At 38.7% G+C, this 18,352-nt stretch overlaps 1 protein-coding gene across 14 annotated transcripts in view; it reads left to right on the top strand.

Annotated features, from left to right (window-relative positions):
• Positions 1–17,366, top strand: part of LOC140494195 (centrosomal protein of 164 kDa-like) — a 209,979-nt gene extending 192,613 nt beyond the window's left edge. For 11 of the 14 annotated variants that reach the window (XM_072593326.1, XM_072593325.1, XM_072593324.1 and 8 more), the window contains 7 exons: positions 1,526–1,733; positions 2,763–2,870; positions 3,475–3,589; positions 5,130–5,495; positions 7,528–7,591; positions 13,003–13,125; positions 16,866–17,366. In XM_072593326.1, coding sequence (XP_072449427.1) covers positions 1,526–1,733; positions 2,763–2,870; positions 3,475–3,589; positions 5,130–5,495; positions 7,528–7,591; positions 13,003–13,125; positions 16,866–16,962 — 1,081 coding nt within the window. In that variant the 3' untranslated portion in view covers positions 16,963–17,366. The remainder of the gene's footprint in view (positions 1–1,525; positions 1,734–2,762; positions 2,871–3,474; positions 3,590–5,129; positions 5,496–7,527; positions 7,592–13,002; positions 13,126–16,865) is intronic. The other 3 variants (XM_072593327.1, XM_072593332.1, XM_072593335.1) reach the window with 3 other exon arrangements.
• The last annotated feature ends 986 nt before the right edge of the window (positions 17,367–18,352 follow it).

Genomic DNA, 18,352 nt, shown 5'->3' with positions numbered 1-18,352 from the left:
TGTTCAGAACTCCTATATTTTGCATTGATTCTTTATGCAACATTGTCCCAAGGATGTTTATTTCCATGTTTTTGTATTCCCATTTAAAGCAATAGGAAATATATTTTAAAATGAACACAGATTGGAACTTTGAATGCCTTTGACAAGTCATACCAGAATGTGGTTATAATATGGCCAATTTTTGAGTAGCTCTCACTTTGTTCAATCCTACACGAGCAAAGTACTTTTATGAAAATCCCCCTTTAACTCATCAGTGTGTTTTGTCACTTTGGGGTAAAAGATATCCTTGAAAATGGTGACCACTATAACATGGTAGAATTTAACATTCAGTTTGAGAGTAAGAATCTTGGGTCAGAAACAGCTATGTTAAACTTAAGTAATAGTAATTACAAAGGATGAGGGCAGAATTGGCTGGAGTGGATTGAGGAAGGTGTTTAGCAGGAAAGATGGTTGAGGAACAATGGCTGATGTTTCCAGAAATAATGACTCACAGCAAAGATACATGCCACTGTGAAGGTAGGATTCTAGGAAAGGGATTGACCATCCAAGGAAGTAGGATAGTATCAAATTGAAAGAAAAAAAATTCAATGTGGCAAAGATTAGCAGTAGGTAAATCAAAGGATTAAGAAAGTTTTAAAAACCAGCAAAAAAAGGCTGAAAAAAAAGGGAGAAAGTAAATTTAGAGGATAATTTTGCAAGTAATATCAAGACAGACAGCAAGAACTTCTTTAAATATATAAACAGAAGTGAAAGGCCAAAGTGAGCATAAACTGCTTATTGAGTAGGTTGTGTTGGTATTTATTGGAGTTTAAAAAATGAAAGGCAACCTTATCGAAACGTACATTTTTAGTCAGCTTGACAGGATAGTGCTGAGAAGTTGTTTCTGCTTGGTGAAGAGACTAGGACCAGAGGCATAACCGCAGTGTGAAGAGTTAGGACAGAGATGCAGAGGAATTTCTTATGTGAGGATAGTGAATATGTGGAATTCTTTCCTAGAGGGCTTTAGAGGCTGGAACTTTTAGTATATTCAAGGCGAAGATAGATCTTCAATCAGTAAGGGAATTGAGAAATGGCGGGAATATGAGAATATGGAAAATGAAAATATGGCAAAAAGGCAGGAAAGTGCAGTTGAGAATTTTCAGATCAGTCATGATCTCATTGAATGGTAGACCAGACTCGATTGGCTAAATGGCCTGTTTCTGCTTCTATATCTTATAGTTTTATTATGGTTATTATTATGGTCTTAGGTGTATATGAAGCGGCAAGTGTCAAGAAGGATTTGACAGTGAAGATGAGGTAACTCAAAGTTGTAATGACACAAAGTTAGAGTTTTGGAAGTCTATAAATCGTAAGAGATGAAGAGTTTCCAAGTTATCTTAGCATGCAGTGATGAGTGCAGTCATGTAATAAGTCTTGATTTCAAAACTGGAAGGATTTCAAAACTTGTGAATTTTATGAAGATTCAAACTAACCTACATGACTTCTATTACAAATTAAAATGGACTGGTTACTCTACTTTTCCCAGTGTAAGGTACTATATCTCTGCTGAAGGACTATCCATCAATAAAGCCAAAGAATTCCTAATGAGACAGACCCGCTCACTTCGGAAGCGGCAGACAGCACTTAAGTCGGCTAAGCAGCAGTGGAGGCATGACGTCAGAAAAGCACAGAATGACGTGCAAGATCCAAAGAGTAGTCAAATCCTGCAGGATGCCTACAAAAACCTGGAACAGGTGAGTGGATTAGCCTAAAGGAACACCCAATGAAAGCAGAAAATTCACACTCCTGTTAACAGTGTGTGCATATTTTCAACCCTCTGAGTCTTCCGTGAGATGCATTTAAATAGCTTCTGTGAAGGAACAATAGATCAATGATGTGTTTGAAATACATAGATATTAACCAACAAAAAGTTGAAATGCTTCTTCCAAACAATTAAAGGGATCAAAGAAAGCAGATTAGGAGAGATTTTCAATTTAATTTTCTTTCTTTTCCTGGATTATGATTTCACCAGTTTTGGTGATCATTTAGTACCCTGGTCAAATGATTTTGTAAATCCAATGAGGTTGAACAGGCAGCATGACTGCTTATTTCAGTTCTTGCCCTGATTGCATATTAATGTTCACTGATGTGAGAGTTTAGTTTGAAACTCTGAGGTTCATGGCTGAGTGCCGCATTCAAGTACATGAACCTACTCATTCACCAAGGAATAAATTAGCTACTTTAAAACAGTGGCTTAGTGAAACCTAAAGGATTTTGTTTTTGTTTTTGTTGATTCCTTAATATGATGGTCAGTAATGCAGGTGCAAGTGCAGCATTGAATATTAAAAGTAAAAATAATTCTATCAATATAATTGAATGGCACGGTGGTTCAGTGGTTAGCACTGCTGCCTCACAACACCAGGAATCCACAATTTGATTCCAGCCTTGGGCAACTGTCTGTGCCAAGTTTTCACATTCTCCCTTTGTCCGCATGGATTTCCTGTGGGTGCTCCGGTTTCCTCCCACAGTCCAACGATGTGCAGGCTAGCTGGATTGGCAATGGAAAATTGTCCCTAATGTCCAGGAATGTGGAGGCTAAGTGGATTAGCCATGGAAAATGCGGGGTTACAGTGATAACATAGGAGGTGGATCTGATGTTGTTCGGTGGGTCGGTGTCGTCTTGATGAGCCGAATGGCCTGCTTCCCCACTTTAGGGATTCTATGATCCTGTGAAAAGGTTTGAGTACTTGGCTCAGTGCTCATGTTCTTCTGTATTGCTTTAGGAAGCCCAACATCTGGATGAGATGAAAATGACAATGAGGCAGGGCCAGGTGTTATTACAAAAGAAGGAGGAGAAGCTTAATCAGCTGGAATCATCGCTTACTGAAGGGGTGGGTATCTTTTGAACACAACTCACTTAGGTGACTCAGGTCATACCTCTGCAATGCCGAAGGCTCATCTCAATGAATCCAGAGGTGGAAAATGTTCAGCCCTGAGAGATGGTTTCCAAGCTTCTCTAATGGAACCAGCATCATAGAGAAGTGGTTCTTTGCTGTTTTTTGCAAGGAAAACTTTGGGAAAATTGAGTGGCAATGTTCATTTTTGAATCAGAATGACCTGTGTTTTTATGTTACCTGGACTTCCTTCTCCCAGGAATAAGAATTTGAAAATATTGCTCTTCTAATTTCTTCTCCTGTTCTCCTTATTACTTGCAGCAGTACCATTTTACTACCTTACACAAGTAGACACAGCATACACAAGCCTGTACGGTGAATAAATTTGATAGTAGCGCTATTAGTTTCAGCTGAGCCCAGACCTATCACCACTTGTTTTCCAAATTTATGCTTCCTAAAATGGGTGGACGAACTAGCCCATTCTAATCCAGTGGTATCACCCCACCTGAAACCTGCTAACTGAGCACACAGAAGGAAAATTGTATTTTTAAAATGTTTGCCTGCTGTAGATTGTGTGAATTTAAACTTTTCAATCCATTAGATTTCAGATGAAGAAGCACCAAAAGGCACAGGGGACAAGAAAGCAGTGACTTTTGACCTTACAGACTCTGATGACATCAGCAGCATTGCCAGCATCAATTCACCTCAGCAGAAAAGTGAGCTCAAAAACAAGCATTGTTAGTTCTGTAATAAGCAATATTCCCACTGCACATTCTAGTTACAATTACCAAATTTATTTCTGCATTGATCTTGTGTGTCTGTAATATGACTTTTTTAGCTGTCTTACCTTTCATTCTTTCTTTGTTGACCATTTAATGTTCTTCTGCCTTCCATGAGTGTAGATAACCTGCTTTACCAGTCATGATTTGGAGATGCCAGTGTTGTATTGGGGTGTACAAAGTTACAGGTTTTAGTCCAACAGGTTTATTTGGAAGCACCAGCTTTCGGAATGCTGCTCCTTCGTCAGGTGATTGTGGAGAATAAGATTGTAAGACACAGAACTTATAGCAAAAGTTTACAGTGTGGTGTACCTGAAATTATATATTGAAAAAGACCCGGATTGTTTGTTAAGTCTCTCATTTTTAGACTGACCATGTTGGTTTCAGTTCTTTCATATGTAGATCACAGAAATTATTTTTAAAGTTTACATCACACTGTAAACCTTTGCTATAAATTCTGTGTCTTACAATCTTATTCTCCACAATCACCTGATGAAGGAGCAGCGCTCCAAAAGCTAGTGTTTCCAAATAATCCTGTTGGACTATAACCTGGTGTTGTGTGATTTTTAACGTTGCTTTACCAGTGGACCACTAAAAGTGGCCAGTAACCACTGGACAATACAATATGAACATGTTAAAAATACTCAGCACATCATGCAAAATCTTTAGAGAGCAAAAGGGTCAGTGTTTTATGACAATGGCCATTCATCAAAACTGAATAGAGATACAAATGTAATTGCAGTAGGCTTTGAAATATTGGGATATTTCACTCTCAGTTTCACAAGCTGAGCATTCCTTACCTCACTGTATCAATAAATGAAGACAGGAGAGATGGATCAAGATTTGTGACAAACTGAATCAAGTGAAATGCAAGTAAGGCTGTAGTCTAGCATTAGATAGGAGAAAGTGAAGACTGCAGATGTTGGGGATCAGTCTCGAAAAGTGTGACGCTGGTAAAGCACAGCAGGTCAGGCAGCTCCCGAGGAGCAGGAGAATTGACGTTTTTGGCGCAACCCCTTCATCAGGAAGGGCTTTTGCCTGAAATGTCGATTCTCCTGCTTCTTGGATGTTGCTTGACCTGCTGTGCTTTTCCAGTGCCACACTCCTCGACTAGCATTAGATAGACATGTTGTTCCTGAATGAAATCTCAACTTTTCCGAATGCTAGTATTTCAGATAGCTTATGCTCCCAAACAAAAATCCCTGGCTCAACTGCCAGTTACTGAGGGGAACTTTGCAATTGAGCCTGATACTGTCTTCACTTAAGGTCATTTGGGAAAATCATTTCTTTCAAAAAAATAATGGGGCTCTTGTGCAGTGATAGTGTCTGTAACTCTGGAATGGGAGGCCCAATTTCAAGTGCCACCTTCTCCAAAGGTGGGTCATATCATCTCTGAACAGGTTGATTAAAAAAAAGTTCTAAGAATTTTAATTCTCATGACTTGAACATTTTGAATTATCTTTTGTTCTTCTCACAGCAGATTTAAAGAACGAGTTGTCCTTTGCTCAACGTGCCAACATACAGTATCTCAGTGACTCCGTTCAAAAAATTACCAATGATCTTAACAGCGTTCTCTGTGTTCTTGGATCATTGGGAATGCAACAGTCACCTCTTTTTTCCACAGCACAGACCCTCAATGTCCCACCTCCCAGCAATAGTGTGCCTTTGTCTGTGTATACTTCCATGTCAAGGACCCAGAACAGTGGGTCTTTACTTTCCTCCAACACTATTCCCTTGCCTTCGCAGTGGATTTGGAACAAAGGAACAAATGCCACCACCCATCTTCCCACATCTCAATCTGTAGATGATGCATTAAGTGAGAAGTGGCACAAGTACTTCCCAGGTCAGATGTTAATCTTATCTAATCACTAAAGCTTGTTGCAAGTTACCTTTAAACTTCCAACAAAATATTTCCTACTTAAGCTGTATATGATGTTTATTCCTATATATTTTACCTGCCAAGAGGTTGGGAAGTTTGAACAAATGGACTAGTCAATTATTGCAAACTAAAATACTTAGGACATTTGGATCCAGCTTACTCTTTTGAAAAATTTTTTTTGGGGAAAGAAGCTGACTGGTCTTCTGTCCAACATGGGGACCTGCACTTCTATAGTTGATTTTTAAGTGACAGGAAACTTTATACAGTGTATAATCAAATTCAAATTGTGTTTCAAACCTTAGTTTCCATTCTTGGTGATTTGCATTCATTAGGCAAAACTGAAACTGGCACAAAGCACATTTTTATAATGCGCAAATATTTCATGTAATCAGAATTTGACTTGTTTAAATGCACACAGTTATAATTTTTTGTAGCAATTTATAAATTTGTTTCTAATTTTTATTAGGAAAATTACTTGGTAAATAATCTGTGAATTTGATGAGAATACATGCTTGCATCGTGAACTTGTGTAGAAAACAGCATCTAAATGCTTTCTTCAACATTATGGATAACTTTTTAGATGGATGCTATATGCTGAAAATCGTACCAAGTGCAGAGATGCAATAAAATGTGGAGTAATCAAGACTGGCTGTTGAGGTTTCCAAATGATCTTTTAGGAAAGTTTAAAAAAAGGTTGTTTCACCTAGCTGGTGATCCGATAACAAGGAGGTATAGATTCAGAGCTTTCTATAGTAGGCAAGATGAAATTTAGAATGTTTTGTCACACAGCCTAATTAGATACAGCCAGTTCTGCTATAATGCGCATTTCTTCAATGTAAATTGGCTTTAACACAATTGAAGAACTTATATGGTTAAGTATTGGCTATAAAGTGATTCCCGCCCTCGTAGCTTGAATGGGGCAGCTCTAGCGCATTTTTAATATTATGTGTGATCACAGTAAAGTTATAAGAAGAACAAAGTGGCAGAGTATTATTTAAATGATAATAGATTGGGATATGTTGATTTTTTTTAAAGAAAGGACCCTTGTATCCTTTTACCCAAGTCACTGAAAGCAGACAAGTAGTTGCAGCAAGCAGTTTGTAAGGCAAATGGTATGTTAGACTTCATTGATATATTCAAACCCTCTTGCAAAGATGTCCACTTGCAGCTGTGCATAGCCTTGGTGAGACCATACTCGAATCCATGTATACAGTTTATGTCTCTCTACCCAACAAAGGTTGCACAGAGGGTAGTGTGTGTGTCGATTGGGCTGCCAGAGGAAATGGTGAGGGCCGGTACAATTGCAACATTTAAAAAAGCATCTGGATGGGTATATGAATAGGAAAGGTTTAGAGGGATATGGGCTGGGTGCTGGCAGGTGGGACTAGATTGGATTGGGATATCTGGTCGGCATGGATGGGTTGGACTGAAGAGTCTGTTTCTGTGCTGTACATCTCTATGACTCTATGACACGAGAACAGAACTATCATCTTACGTCAGAACCGACTGTATTAAATACCTTTTATCAAAAGTTTGATTGAGGCAGAGACAGCTCTTCTCTGCAACCCAGCACATGTCGGAAAATAATCAATGGGCAGCCCATGATTTTCTATCAAAGAGTATCACTTGATAGTAAGAGCTTTCAAAATCCAATCAATACTTCTTAATTTACCTTATTTGCACTCTCACATTTCTATTTTTAGTTTTGACAGTATTCCAAGCTTATGACCATTTGCTCCTCAGTTGCTTCCCCATCAAAAAATCAAAAGGTCACAAGAGCAGGTCACCTGTCTATCATCTTGGTCAGTGAATGCTCTTTGAAATAGGAAAACTAAATGAGGAGAGAGCAGAAAGAGTTAACTGTAGTATTGAGTGGTAAATTCTTGGATCATTCATATCACATTTTCCTGCTTAGTTCATAAACTATGAAAGCAAATCATTGGATTTTTGTTGATTATTTTTGTTTTTAATCTGATCATATTTTGCTTGTGACCAGGAGGAATCCCAACATTAAGAAGCTCTGCACCCTTTGAGAGCCGTTTGGGATATGTTTCTGCAAGGTAAAACTTCATTTGAGGATAATTCCGTTTGCTTTGAGGTTATTTACCCATTCCATTAAAATTGGGTAACACTTTACTGTGCACGAGAGTGGGTTAGAACTGGGTGCTCCTTGAAACTTTCATTTTATTGAGTTCATTTTCACCCAAGCAGGTCCAACCTCCAGAATTGTCTAGCAGCCTTCAGATCCCTGTTTGAGTTCCTCTCTCTCTAATGCAGAAGTATTCTACTGAGCTAACATCCAGTTCACCAATAAATAACAACTCCCAGAGCTGTGACTAGCAGATTATGGTGCTGAGGAATCCAAGATGTTTCAATCCAGCAGATTAATCATCACCATACCGTGTTTGAAACCATGTGAAATATGGCTTATCGAAAATGAAATGACAAACTCCCTACCAAAAAAAATTTCATGAATGAAGGTTCTTCCAATCTATGCAGTGTTTTGAGCTTTCGCTAAAATCTTCCAACACCTTGTAGGTGTTGTACACTAATGTGTATATTTTTTTCAAAATCAACTTTTTAAATGAGCCCAGACACATTTCTTCTCTATATAATTTGTACACTCAAGGTGAGTCAGCAGTGCAAGAGATCATGGTGTTCCAATCTAGCATTAGTCATCTTTCATCCAAAGCCAACCAACGTCTACTGATGTTATCATCTGATGTGAAGGGTGACAGACGTTTTTTGTGAACACTGCCCGTATATATATATGAGAAAGTCATCATCTAAATATGTGTCACTATCATATAACTCCTTTCCTGTAAAACTATTTGAATAACCTCTGTTATATGACTGCTGAGGAAGCAAATACATCATTGCAGCACCCTTGGACCATGGAAGGATCTAATGAAATAGTAACAGGAGAAGGCTGTCCTACCCCTAGAGCCTGCTCCACCATTCAGTAGGATCATGGCTGATCCGACATTGCTCACGTTCGCGTTTTGCCCTTTCCCCTACTGATCAAGAATCTATCCATATGTCAACCTTAAATATGTATATGGATTCTGCCCTACTGCTCTCTGTGTTAAGGAGTTCCAAAGACTCTCAACCCTCTGAGAGAAATTCCTTCTCATCTAAGTCTCAAATTGGCATCTCAGATTGTGAGACTGTACCCTCTGGTCCTAAACTCTCCCATAAGGGGAAATATTCTCTCATCATTGACCTTATCAAGCCCCTCAAGAACCTGTTGTTGTCAGAGAAACAAGTTGATGTGTGATCAGTAACTTACCAGCAGAATTAGACAGCACAAATATACAGATTTAATTGGTTTTCCAATTGCTAAACAAATTCACAAAAATGATCAGGCAAGTACAGTTTCTTTTCTATGTATGCAAAGTTTCTTTTAGATTTTCTTTCCCTTTTAAATATGAGTTTTCAAGGCAGTTACCAATAAAAATTTTTTGTGGAATTAGCTCTGGGGGACAGCTATTTTTCAGTTCACAGAATCTGGACATACTCTTCAGCTTGTTGGCTGCAATTTAGCAGATATTCAGACTCAAAAAAAATCAGCCATGCCTGTTGGAAGAATGTATCGCACCATAGTGATGCATTTTAGTTTCATATTGTTTTCTGTGCTTAAATCTCAAGACCAATTATCATCTGAATGTATTCTTATTATTTTTTAAACTTATCTTGGCAATAATCTGCAACGTGTGACTCTATTCATGACAGTATGAAGTGTGTCACATTGCTTGACAGTCCTATGAACTTCTTATGCAAACAAGTATGGTTGACTAAAATATGCATTTTGTCTGTCTTTTTATCTGCTTTGATCACCCTTAATGAAAAATAGACAATCTGCATGCTTTCTAGTTTTCATATGTGTTATCTGCAAATATGTTCACAAACAGACCTGTGTCTCATTGAGCTTCCACTTCCTAGTCTATCATGCTATTCCTGATTCCTACTCTCCCTGCTCTTAGTTCCTCCCCACTTTCAATTACGTGTTATGTGGCTCAAATTGGCAGCATTGCTCGGCAATAGTGGTGAAATCCTTTGGAACCTTGAAACTGTTTAATACAGATGAAACGATCTGTGACTAAGCTTTCTTTTATATGGAATATGTTTTTGCAGTCTTTATCTTTTCTCACCAGCATCTGCAGAAATACTCCCTCTGTGTCTTCAAACAACTGGAATCTCTATAACAATCCGCAGTGTATCTTAGCACCACACTAAGTATTGAATCATATGTATCAACTATATGATGTATTCTGTTTTTTTCTCTGAATTTAGTTAAGGAGTAACTATTATTATTAGAAATTCTCAGAAATACACACCGGATCCACCATTGTATGAAAAGAGAAATGTCAAGTTAATTATTTAAGTATAGTCCCATAATCAGAATTTCCTGGTACAAGTAGTTCTTGTACCCTTAAGATAGCAAATTATATAAATATTGTGGATACAGCCAGGGCCAGACGAGATTTGTCCTCGGCTGCTTTGGGGAGCGAGAAATTTGATTGCTTCGCCACTTGCGAAGATCTTTGCATCCTCGCTCTCCACCGGAGTCGTACCTGAGGACTGGAGGGAGGCAAATGTAATTCCTCTCTTCAAGAAAGGAAATAGGGAAATCCCCGGCAATTACAGACCAGTCTGTCTCACGTCTGTCGTCTGCAAGGTGTTAGAAAGGATGCTGAGGGATATGATTTATGACCATCTGGAAGAGCATGGCTTGATTAAAGGCAGTCAGCACAGCTTTGTGAGGGCAGGTCATGCCTCACAAATCTTATTGAGTTCTTTGAGGATGTTACTAGACAAGTTGGTGAGGGTCGAACTGTGGATGTGGTGTATCTGGACTTCAGTAAGGCATTTGATAAGGTTCCCCATGGTACGCTCGTTCAGAAGGTCAGGCGGAATGGAATACAGGGAACTTTAGCTGTCTGGATACAGAATTGGCTGTTGGATAGAAGACAGCAAGTGGTAGTGGAAGGAAAGTATTCTGCCTGGAAGTCTGTGGTGAGTGGTGTTCCACAGGGCTTTGTTCTTGGGACTCTACTCTTTGTAATTTTTATTAATGACTTGGATGAGGAGATTGAAGGATGGGTTCGCAAGTTTGCAGACGACACTAAGATTGGAGGTCTGGTTGACAGTATATAGGGCTGTTGTAGGCTATAGCATGACATTGACAGGATGCAGAGATGGGCTGAGAGGTGGCAGGTGGAGTTCAACCCGGATAAATGCGAAGTGATGCATTTTGGAAGGTCCAACTTGAACGCTGAGTGCAGGATTAAGGACAGGATTCTTGGCAGTGTGGAGGAACAGAGGGATCCCTTAAAATGGCCACCCAAGTGGATAGGGTTGTTAAGAAAGCATATGGTGTTTTGGCTTTCATTAACAGGGGGATGGAGTTTAAGAGCTGTGAGATCTTGTTGCAACTCTATAAAACTTTGGTTAGATCGCACTTGGAATACTGCATCCAGTTCTGGTTGCCCTATTATAGGAAAGATGTGGATGCTTTGGAGAGGGTTCAGAGGAGATTTACCAGAATGCTGCCTGGAATGGAGGGCTTACCTTACGAAGAGAGGTTGACTGAGCTCGGACTTTTTTCATTGGAAAAAAGAAGGAAGAGCTGGGACCTAATTGAGGTATACAAGATAATGAGAGGCATAGATAGAGTTGATAGCCAGAGTCTTTTTCCCAGGGCAGAAATTGTTAACACGAGGGATCATAGTTTTATGCTGTTTGGCAGAAAGGATAGAGGGGATGTCAGAGGCGGGTTCTTTACACAGAGAGTTGTGAGAGCATGGAATGCGTTGCCAGCTGCAGTTGTGGAAGCAAGGTCATTGGGGATATTTAAGAGGCTGCTGGACGTGCATATGGTCACAAACATTTGAGGGTTCGTACATTCGGTTTACCTTATGTGAGGATCAGTGGTCGGCACAACATCTTGGGCTGAATGGCCTGTTCTGTGCTGTACTGTTCTATATTCTATGTTCTAAGAGCAGGTCAGAGACTGGGAATTCTGTGGTGAGTAACTCGCTATTTGTCAACAGCAAGGCAGAAGTCAGGAATGTGACAAAATATTCCTTAGTTGTCTGGATGGGTGCAGCTGTAACAACAATAATGAAGTTTGATACCATTCAGTTAAACCAGACAGCTTGATTGGCATCCCATCTAATATCTTCAACATGTAATACCTCCACCACCATTCCTTCACTATCACCAGGTCAAAAGCTTGAAATTTTCTCCCTAACTGCACAGTGAACATACCTACACCACATGGACTCTGCAACTGTTAAAGAAGACAGCTCATCACCACCTTCTCAACCACAATTAGGGACAGCATCAAGTCAAGGCATAACAGCTAACACCCCCAATAAACCCCTTCCCCCCCCCACTGCTGCAATGAAGAAGTTTTACAACAGAGTTGAATAGTCATCTTTGTAAGTATAACTGTGTAGAAGAGCTGAAGGGTTTGTGAACCTGGTCTCAGTCTCCCTGAGTTGGGAACAAGAAGCTGGCTCGGATATCCACTTGTGCTTTCATTGAACCAAAATAGCAGCAGAGAGAGTGGGAGTTGATACTACAAGATGCATGCTGACATATGGAATGAAGATTTAGCACACACAAGCTCACTTATATTTGGGAGTAATTTGTAAATATACATTTCTGAGTGAGCTTGGTTGTAATGATTGCAAGTGTTCATTCACCTGTTGTGATAAAGTGATGAGATCAGGTACGACACTTGTTTACGTGCTGCTCAGTTGTACACTTTTAGAAAGCAACAACCAACCACCACGTTCCAGTTGGTCCTATGGGATTTTCGCTAACTAAGTTATGTTCAAATTACTCCCCCAAATGTTTGGAGTGACAGTTTGGACAAGTTGCTTAGAAGCAATCAAGACTTTTCAAAGACTCAACACAAAGTAGAAAGAGTAAAAGGGAAATAAATGCATCCCTACGGTACTTTTTCAAAATCTAATTTTATCAGTTTGACAGTAAAGACTATGGTTAATAAGCTAAATATGTCAGATGTGGCAACAAGAAAAATTGTGATCAGTCAATTTAAGACTATTACTTAAGCTCTGCTCTGCAATCCTTTTGAATTTAGCTATTTTTCTGTAAAGTACTTATTTCAAATAGACCAGAGCACATTCACAAAAACATTTTTAAGTCAGAACAGTAAGGTTTTAGGTAAATTGAAATGATAGCCAAATAATCTGAAATTAAATAAACATGAATATGAGAGCAATGGTGAGTTGCTATATTGACCTAACGGAATGTCAACAAACAAAAGTGGTAGAAGGGTTAGTCATCAGCCTGTGCAAAGATAATGTTTTCCTGTTCTATTCACTTGGTACTGTTTAATAAAGGAGGTAAATTTGCACAAATTGTATTTTTATGGTTAATCTGCATTTCATGTTGCTGTTCTGCTGACATTTTGTTTTATTTGAACTGTTGCTTTCTGCAGTGATCAGGTAAAAATGTTACACCAATCGCAATCCAAGATTACACAAGGGGACAGGGACTCTATTCAAGGAATGATTGATGCTAATAAAAAATGGCTGGAAAGCTTCAAGAAGGACCCAAAAACGTATCCTTTAAAAAATTCTGAAACCATATCTAGTGCTGATAGTACGGAGATTCAAGAACCATTCTGTCACTTCTGACTTAAATATGTGAATCTTTTAAAAGAACAAGGATTTAGCTTGCTTCAACCAGGAACAATGTATGGAAAATAAGAAAGAATCATGTAAGCATTTGACTTAGTGCTGATAAGGCAGCACAAAATGCTGGTCTTTATTTGTGCCAATTATAGGTTACTTATGGTGCTGTTAAGCTAAAGAGCAGAGTTTTTAAAACCACTATGAAATATTACAGCAGTAGCGGGGGTGTAGCAGCTGTTGTGGTATCAGAAGAGGGAAAGAAGCACGTCTGCATCTGTTGCTGAGTTAATCCATGGCTCATAGAAATGGAAGTTGTCAAAGAATATACCCAGAGGATTGAGGATATGACAACAGAGCTGGAATGGCAAAGACAGTGACGTCTTTAAATCTGTATTTTAAACAATGATAAATTTTCCTTTGTGAAAAGTGGCTGAATGATGAGTAAGTTGTTGCAGAGATAGGTTTCGGTTTAGATTAGTATTAGGAGAGCTAGGCTGTTTTTAACTTAGCTGTATCTCTACAAGATTAGTTAAATGAAATTAATATTTTTCCCTTGAATAATTGCTTATTCCAGTAATTAATGGTCATTGCATTTGGGGCATAATTTGAATGTAATTCTTTGACCTTTTTAGCTTAATAGGTACAAAATTCATATTAATATTTGCTGTTTGATTATTCATGTGTGTAATTTAGTCTTGGAAATTTCAGACAACTCAGTGGATTGGTCAAATGAAGGAGGGACTGAAATCCTTTCTCTCAGAGCTAAGGTTAAGAGTGTATTTAGTAGATTCATACAGCACAGAAAAGTCCTTCTGGCCCATTGAATCTGCACCGATATAACAACCAGTAAAAATGCCCTAATTCCAATGTCCTTGAATGTTATGATATTTGAAGAACTCATCTAAATATCTTTTACACGTTGCAAATATCTTTTAAAGGTTGCAAGTTTTCAGCCCCCTCTACCTTCCCAGGCAATGCGTTCCAGACTTTCGCCGCCTGCTAAGTGAAAACATTTTTTTTCCCAAATCTCCTCTGAATCTCCTACCCTAGCCCCTTACCCTAAAATTATGCCCTGTTATGATTGACTCCTCAACCAAGGAGAACAGCTGCTCTCTATTCACTGTGTCCATACCCTTCATAATCTTATACACCTCAGTCTTCTCCGTTCTATAGCAAACAATCCACGCCTATCTAGTCTCTCCTTGGAGCTCAATTTCTCCATCCTAGGCAACTCCTGGTGAACCTCCTCTGTACCCCCTCTAGGGCTATCACATCCTTCCTGTAGTGAGGTGACCAGAACTGGACACAGTACACCAGTTGCGGCCTGACCAACATACTGTACAACTTCAACATTATCTCCTTGCTGTTAGAGTCTGTGCCACACGACTGATGAAAGCAAATGTTCCATATGCCTTCTTAACTATCCTATTCACATGCTCTGCTAACTTCAGGGATCTGTAAATAATTACCTCAAGATCCCTCTGTTCCTGTAAGCTATCCAGTGCCCTGCCATTTGTTAAATACTTCCTCATCTTGTTTCTTCTCCCAAAGAGTTTCACTTTGCACTTTAAATACCGTCTGCCCATCTGACCAACCCAGCTATATCTTCCTGCAACCTAAAATCATCATCTTCATTACCAATCTTGGTGTTGTCTGCAAATTTCCCTAACACACCCCTCCAAATTATCATCTATGTCGTTTATGTATATAACAAACAATGAGGGTCCTAATACTGATCCTTGTGGAACACCATTGGACATTGGCCTTCAGTCACTCAAACGGCCTTCTACCACCATCTTTTGTGTCCTATTACTCAGCCAGTTTATGATTCATCTTGCCAAGTTTCCCTCAGTTCCATGTGCCTTAACCTTCTCAATCAGTTTGTACATGTCCCACCTTCCCCAAAAACAGTCCCAGTGATCCAGGAATCTAAAACCTCCTCTGTTGCACCAACTCTTGAGCCACCCATACATGTATCCTATTTTCCTATTTCTAAACTAAACTTGCGAAATAGAGAGCTTGCAGCAATATGAGCTTGTCTGCAACCCAACCATCCTAATTAGTTGTTTCACCTGCTAGATTTTTGTTCTAATGGAAGGAAGAGCTCTTTATTAATAGAACTCACCTCATTCATCTGAGTTCCTTTGTGAAGAGTAAAAGGCAGGTTTGTTGGCAGGACCCATTGTTGGAGAATGTTATGGAGTGTGGGAGAAACTGGTGGGTGTTTTCAACAAATTCCAAGAATTACCAGAGAGAAAATTGAAGGATCTGTTACTTCTGTGACAGAGGTACTACTATAATCATAGATTTTTGAAGAGTAGCTGGAATCAACACTAATGTTAAATCAAAGATTTTGGTTGGAGAGTTGTTATGATGCCATACAACTATCTGAGACTTCATACTGTCTCATTTTCCAAAGCCTTTATGAGCAAAGTGCCAACAGTGGCCAAGTAACTGAAAGAAGTCTCTGCTCCAGGGAGCTATAAATGCTGTTTTGTATGAATCACTAGGAACTGTGCATTGGTGCCCATTAATGAGCTGCTGTGATTTATCTGCTCTCTGACTTTTAGATACCATCTGCTGCAGTGGGTATGAATCATTCTGTGAAGAAAAGGACACGAGTTTTAATTATTTCAAATGCACACTCAAATTTATGTTCTAGTGTTGTAGAATTGATTTGGGCATAAATACCTCACCTTCACTTGATGCCTCCCAAAGCAGTCTGGTCGAAACCAGGAAGTCATGGCATATTTGATCTCATAGACATTAAACTTTGCTGCACTAACACTTAAACTTGTGTTTAGCCCTGTCACTGTGCTATCTATTTAAAAACATTGAGGCTGTTTTTGGGGTTTCTTTAAATTAAACTGCACTGGTGGCATCATCAGAAGAAATGGCTCGAAGGGGTCACTGAGGCTATTAACATAACATATGCACTCGGAGCAGGAGTAGGCAATTCAGCCCCTCCAGCCTGCACCACCATTTGATGTGACTATGACTGATCTCACCTCAACCTCAACTCCACTTCCCTGCCCACTCTCCATGGCCCCTTAATCAATTATTAAATATCTGTTTTTTACCTTCTTAGATTTAATCAATGTACCAGCATCCACCAGACTCCGAATAGTCAATTCCAGAGATTCACAATCCTTTAAGAGAAGTAAATTCTCCTCCTCTCTCTCTTAAATTTGCTACTGCTATCCTAATAGCAGGACCTCTTGTTCTAGATTGTTTCATGTGATGAATCTTTCTACATCTACCTTGTCAATCCTTTCTGCATTTTATATACCTCAGTTAGACCCCCTCTCATCCTTCTAAACTGCAGAGAGTATAAGCCTAAACTGTTTAATCTCTGTTCATAAGACCTCTTTTTTTCATAAACTCCTCATCTCTGGAATCAATCCCGTGAATCTCTCCTGCACTGCCACCAGTAAAACTACATCTCTTCTCACGTAAGGGAACCATGGGAAATGCAGGGTTTCAGGGATAGGGTAGAGAAGTGGGTCTGGGTGGGATGCTGTTCTGAGGGTCAGTGTAAACTTGATGGGATGAAAGGCTTGGTTCCACATTTATGGATTCTATGATTATACATAAATAAATATTGTGCCAAGCAAAATGTCAGGAAGGTATCGAAATCTTGTTATATTTCCTTTACATATGTTTTTAGCCCTCTCTTCACAAGGACAAGCAGGACTCCATCCACTCAAGGTTTAATCCAGCTTGGATTGGATGAAAACAACCAAATCAAAGTCTACCACTTTTGAGAAGCTGAAGTCCTCTAGTGGTAGCTTCCCTGTCAGATGGGTGCATACATTAATATTATATCTGATGTATCTTGAAAAGCACCTATTTAATAAACTGAAATAGTAAATATTTTGAATCAGTTATTGTGAGGAATAAAGTATTTTCTACTCAGTATTTTTCTAAATAACCCAACTGATTATTAAGCATGTTTGTACAAAGTATCAGAAATTGTGGTGGTGGGGTGACCATGATTTTTGCCAGAGATATAATTGATTGAAGTGTGCATAAAATGCTTTATTTATTTTAAAATGCAATGACTTGATGTTTCATTTTGTATACTGTAGTGTTACTGTTGTGTCACTTATTACCCAGAAAAAATATCTGAACCTGGCCATAAAGGAGAATGCAAGAATTTGCAAAGGGACTCTTCTTCTCAGGCTATTTTTTTTCTACAAATCCCAACTGTACTTCATATTATACTCAAGATGTACAATTGCATAGATTGACATCAATCTTAACATCACTTTACCCACAATTCATCATATTCTTCTATCACTTATCTTTCCATGAACATTTCTAGAGGATTTTTGCTTCAGTAGCTGTTGCTGCTAATTTATTCCATGGCCTGTTACCCATTTTATATATAAAAAAAACTTTATTAGTTTCCCCCCTTCTGGTTCTAATCATTTTATGTTCTTAGTACTACAGTTCATGAGGTCATCTTGAAGTCTCCAAAGTTGAACTTTTCATCAACACTGAAATGTTAGAAATGTAACTTGTAAAATTGTGTGGGGGGGGGTGTGGAAGAGTGGAAAAAGTATAAAATGGAAGATCTGTAATAAAATGGAGGACAGGAGGGATTAAATGATAAAAGAGCTGCTTAGTGCTGCCAGAAGCTTTTCTCCACTTATTTACATGGTATATATTGGTCAAATCTTTTACAACTCTTTATTAATTTTACAAGAAAAGCTTTTCATTGTTTTTGAATGTTTTTTATTTGCTTTTGCTTTCTATGATTGACAGTATCAAATCTTCAAACCTGTCAATACTTTGACTATTTAAAAAGTTTTGTCTAGCTCAAAGCATCTTTATTTCTCTGTTTAATCATACTAACCTCTGTTGCCCTGAATCTACTTGGTTTAAGCCAGAGTTAATTTTTAAGTGTAATGTTAGTAATAATTTGTTAAATTCTCTGCACTTATTTATTATGAATTATTATTCAGTGGTTTATCTTGATTTGATGTGGACATAAAATGTCTTGTACTAAACAGAATCAAAAAGTGAAACAACTTCATTTTGTAGTATCTTTGAGATATGTATCAAGATGAACACCGCATCTCAGACCTTGAGCTGACTATACACCATGGGATGTTTCCTTTCATGGTTTATAACACTACCTGAACTTTTCAG

The sequence above is a fragment of the Chiloscyllium punctatum genome, chromosome 23 (assembly GCF_047496795.1).
Source record: "Chiloscyllium punctatum isolate Juve2018m chromosome 23, sChiPun1.3, whole genome shotgun sequence".
Classification (NCBI taxonomy): domain Eukaryota; kingdom Metazoa; phylum Chordata; class Chondrichthyes; order Orectolobiformes; family Hemiscylliidae; genus Chiloscyllium; species Chiloscyllium punctatum.
The sequence above is the reverse complement of the archived record's forward strand: the minus strand, read 5'-3'. Positions and strand labels throughout refer to the sequence as shown.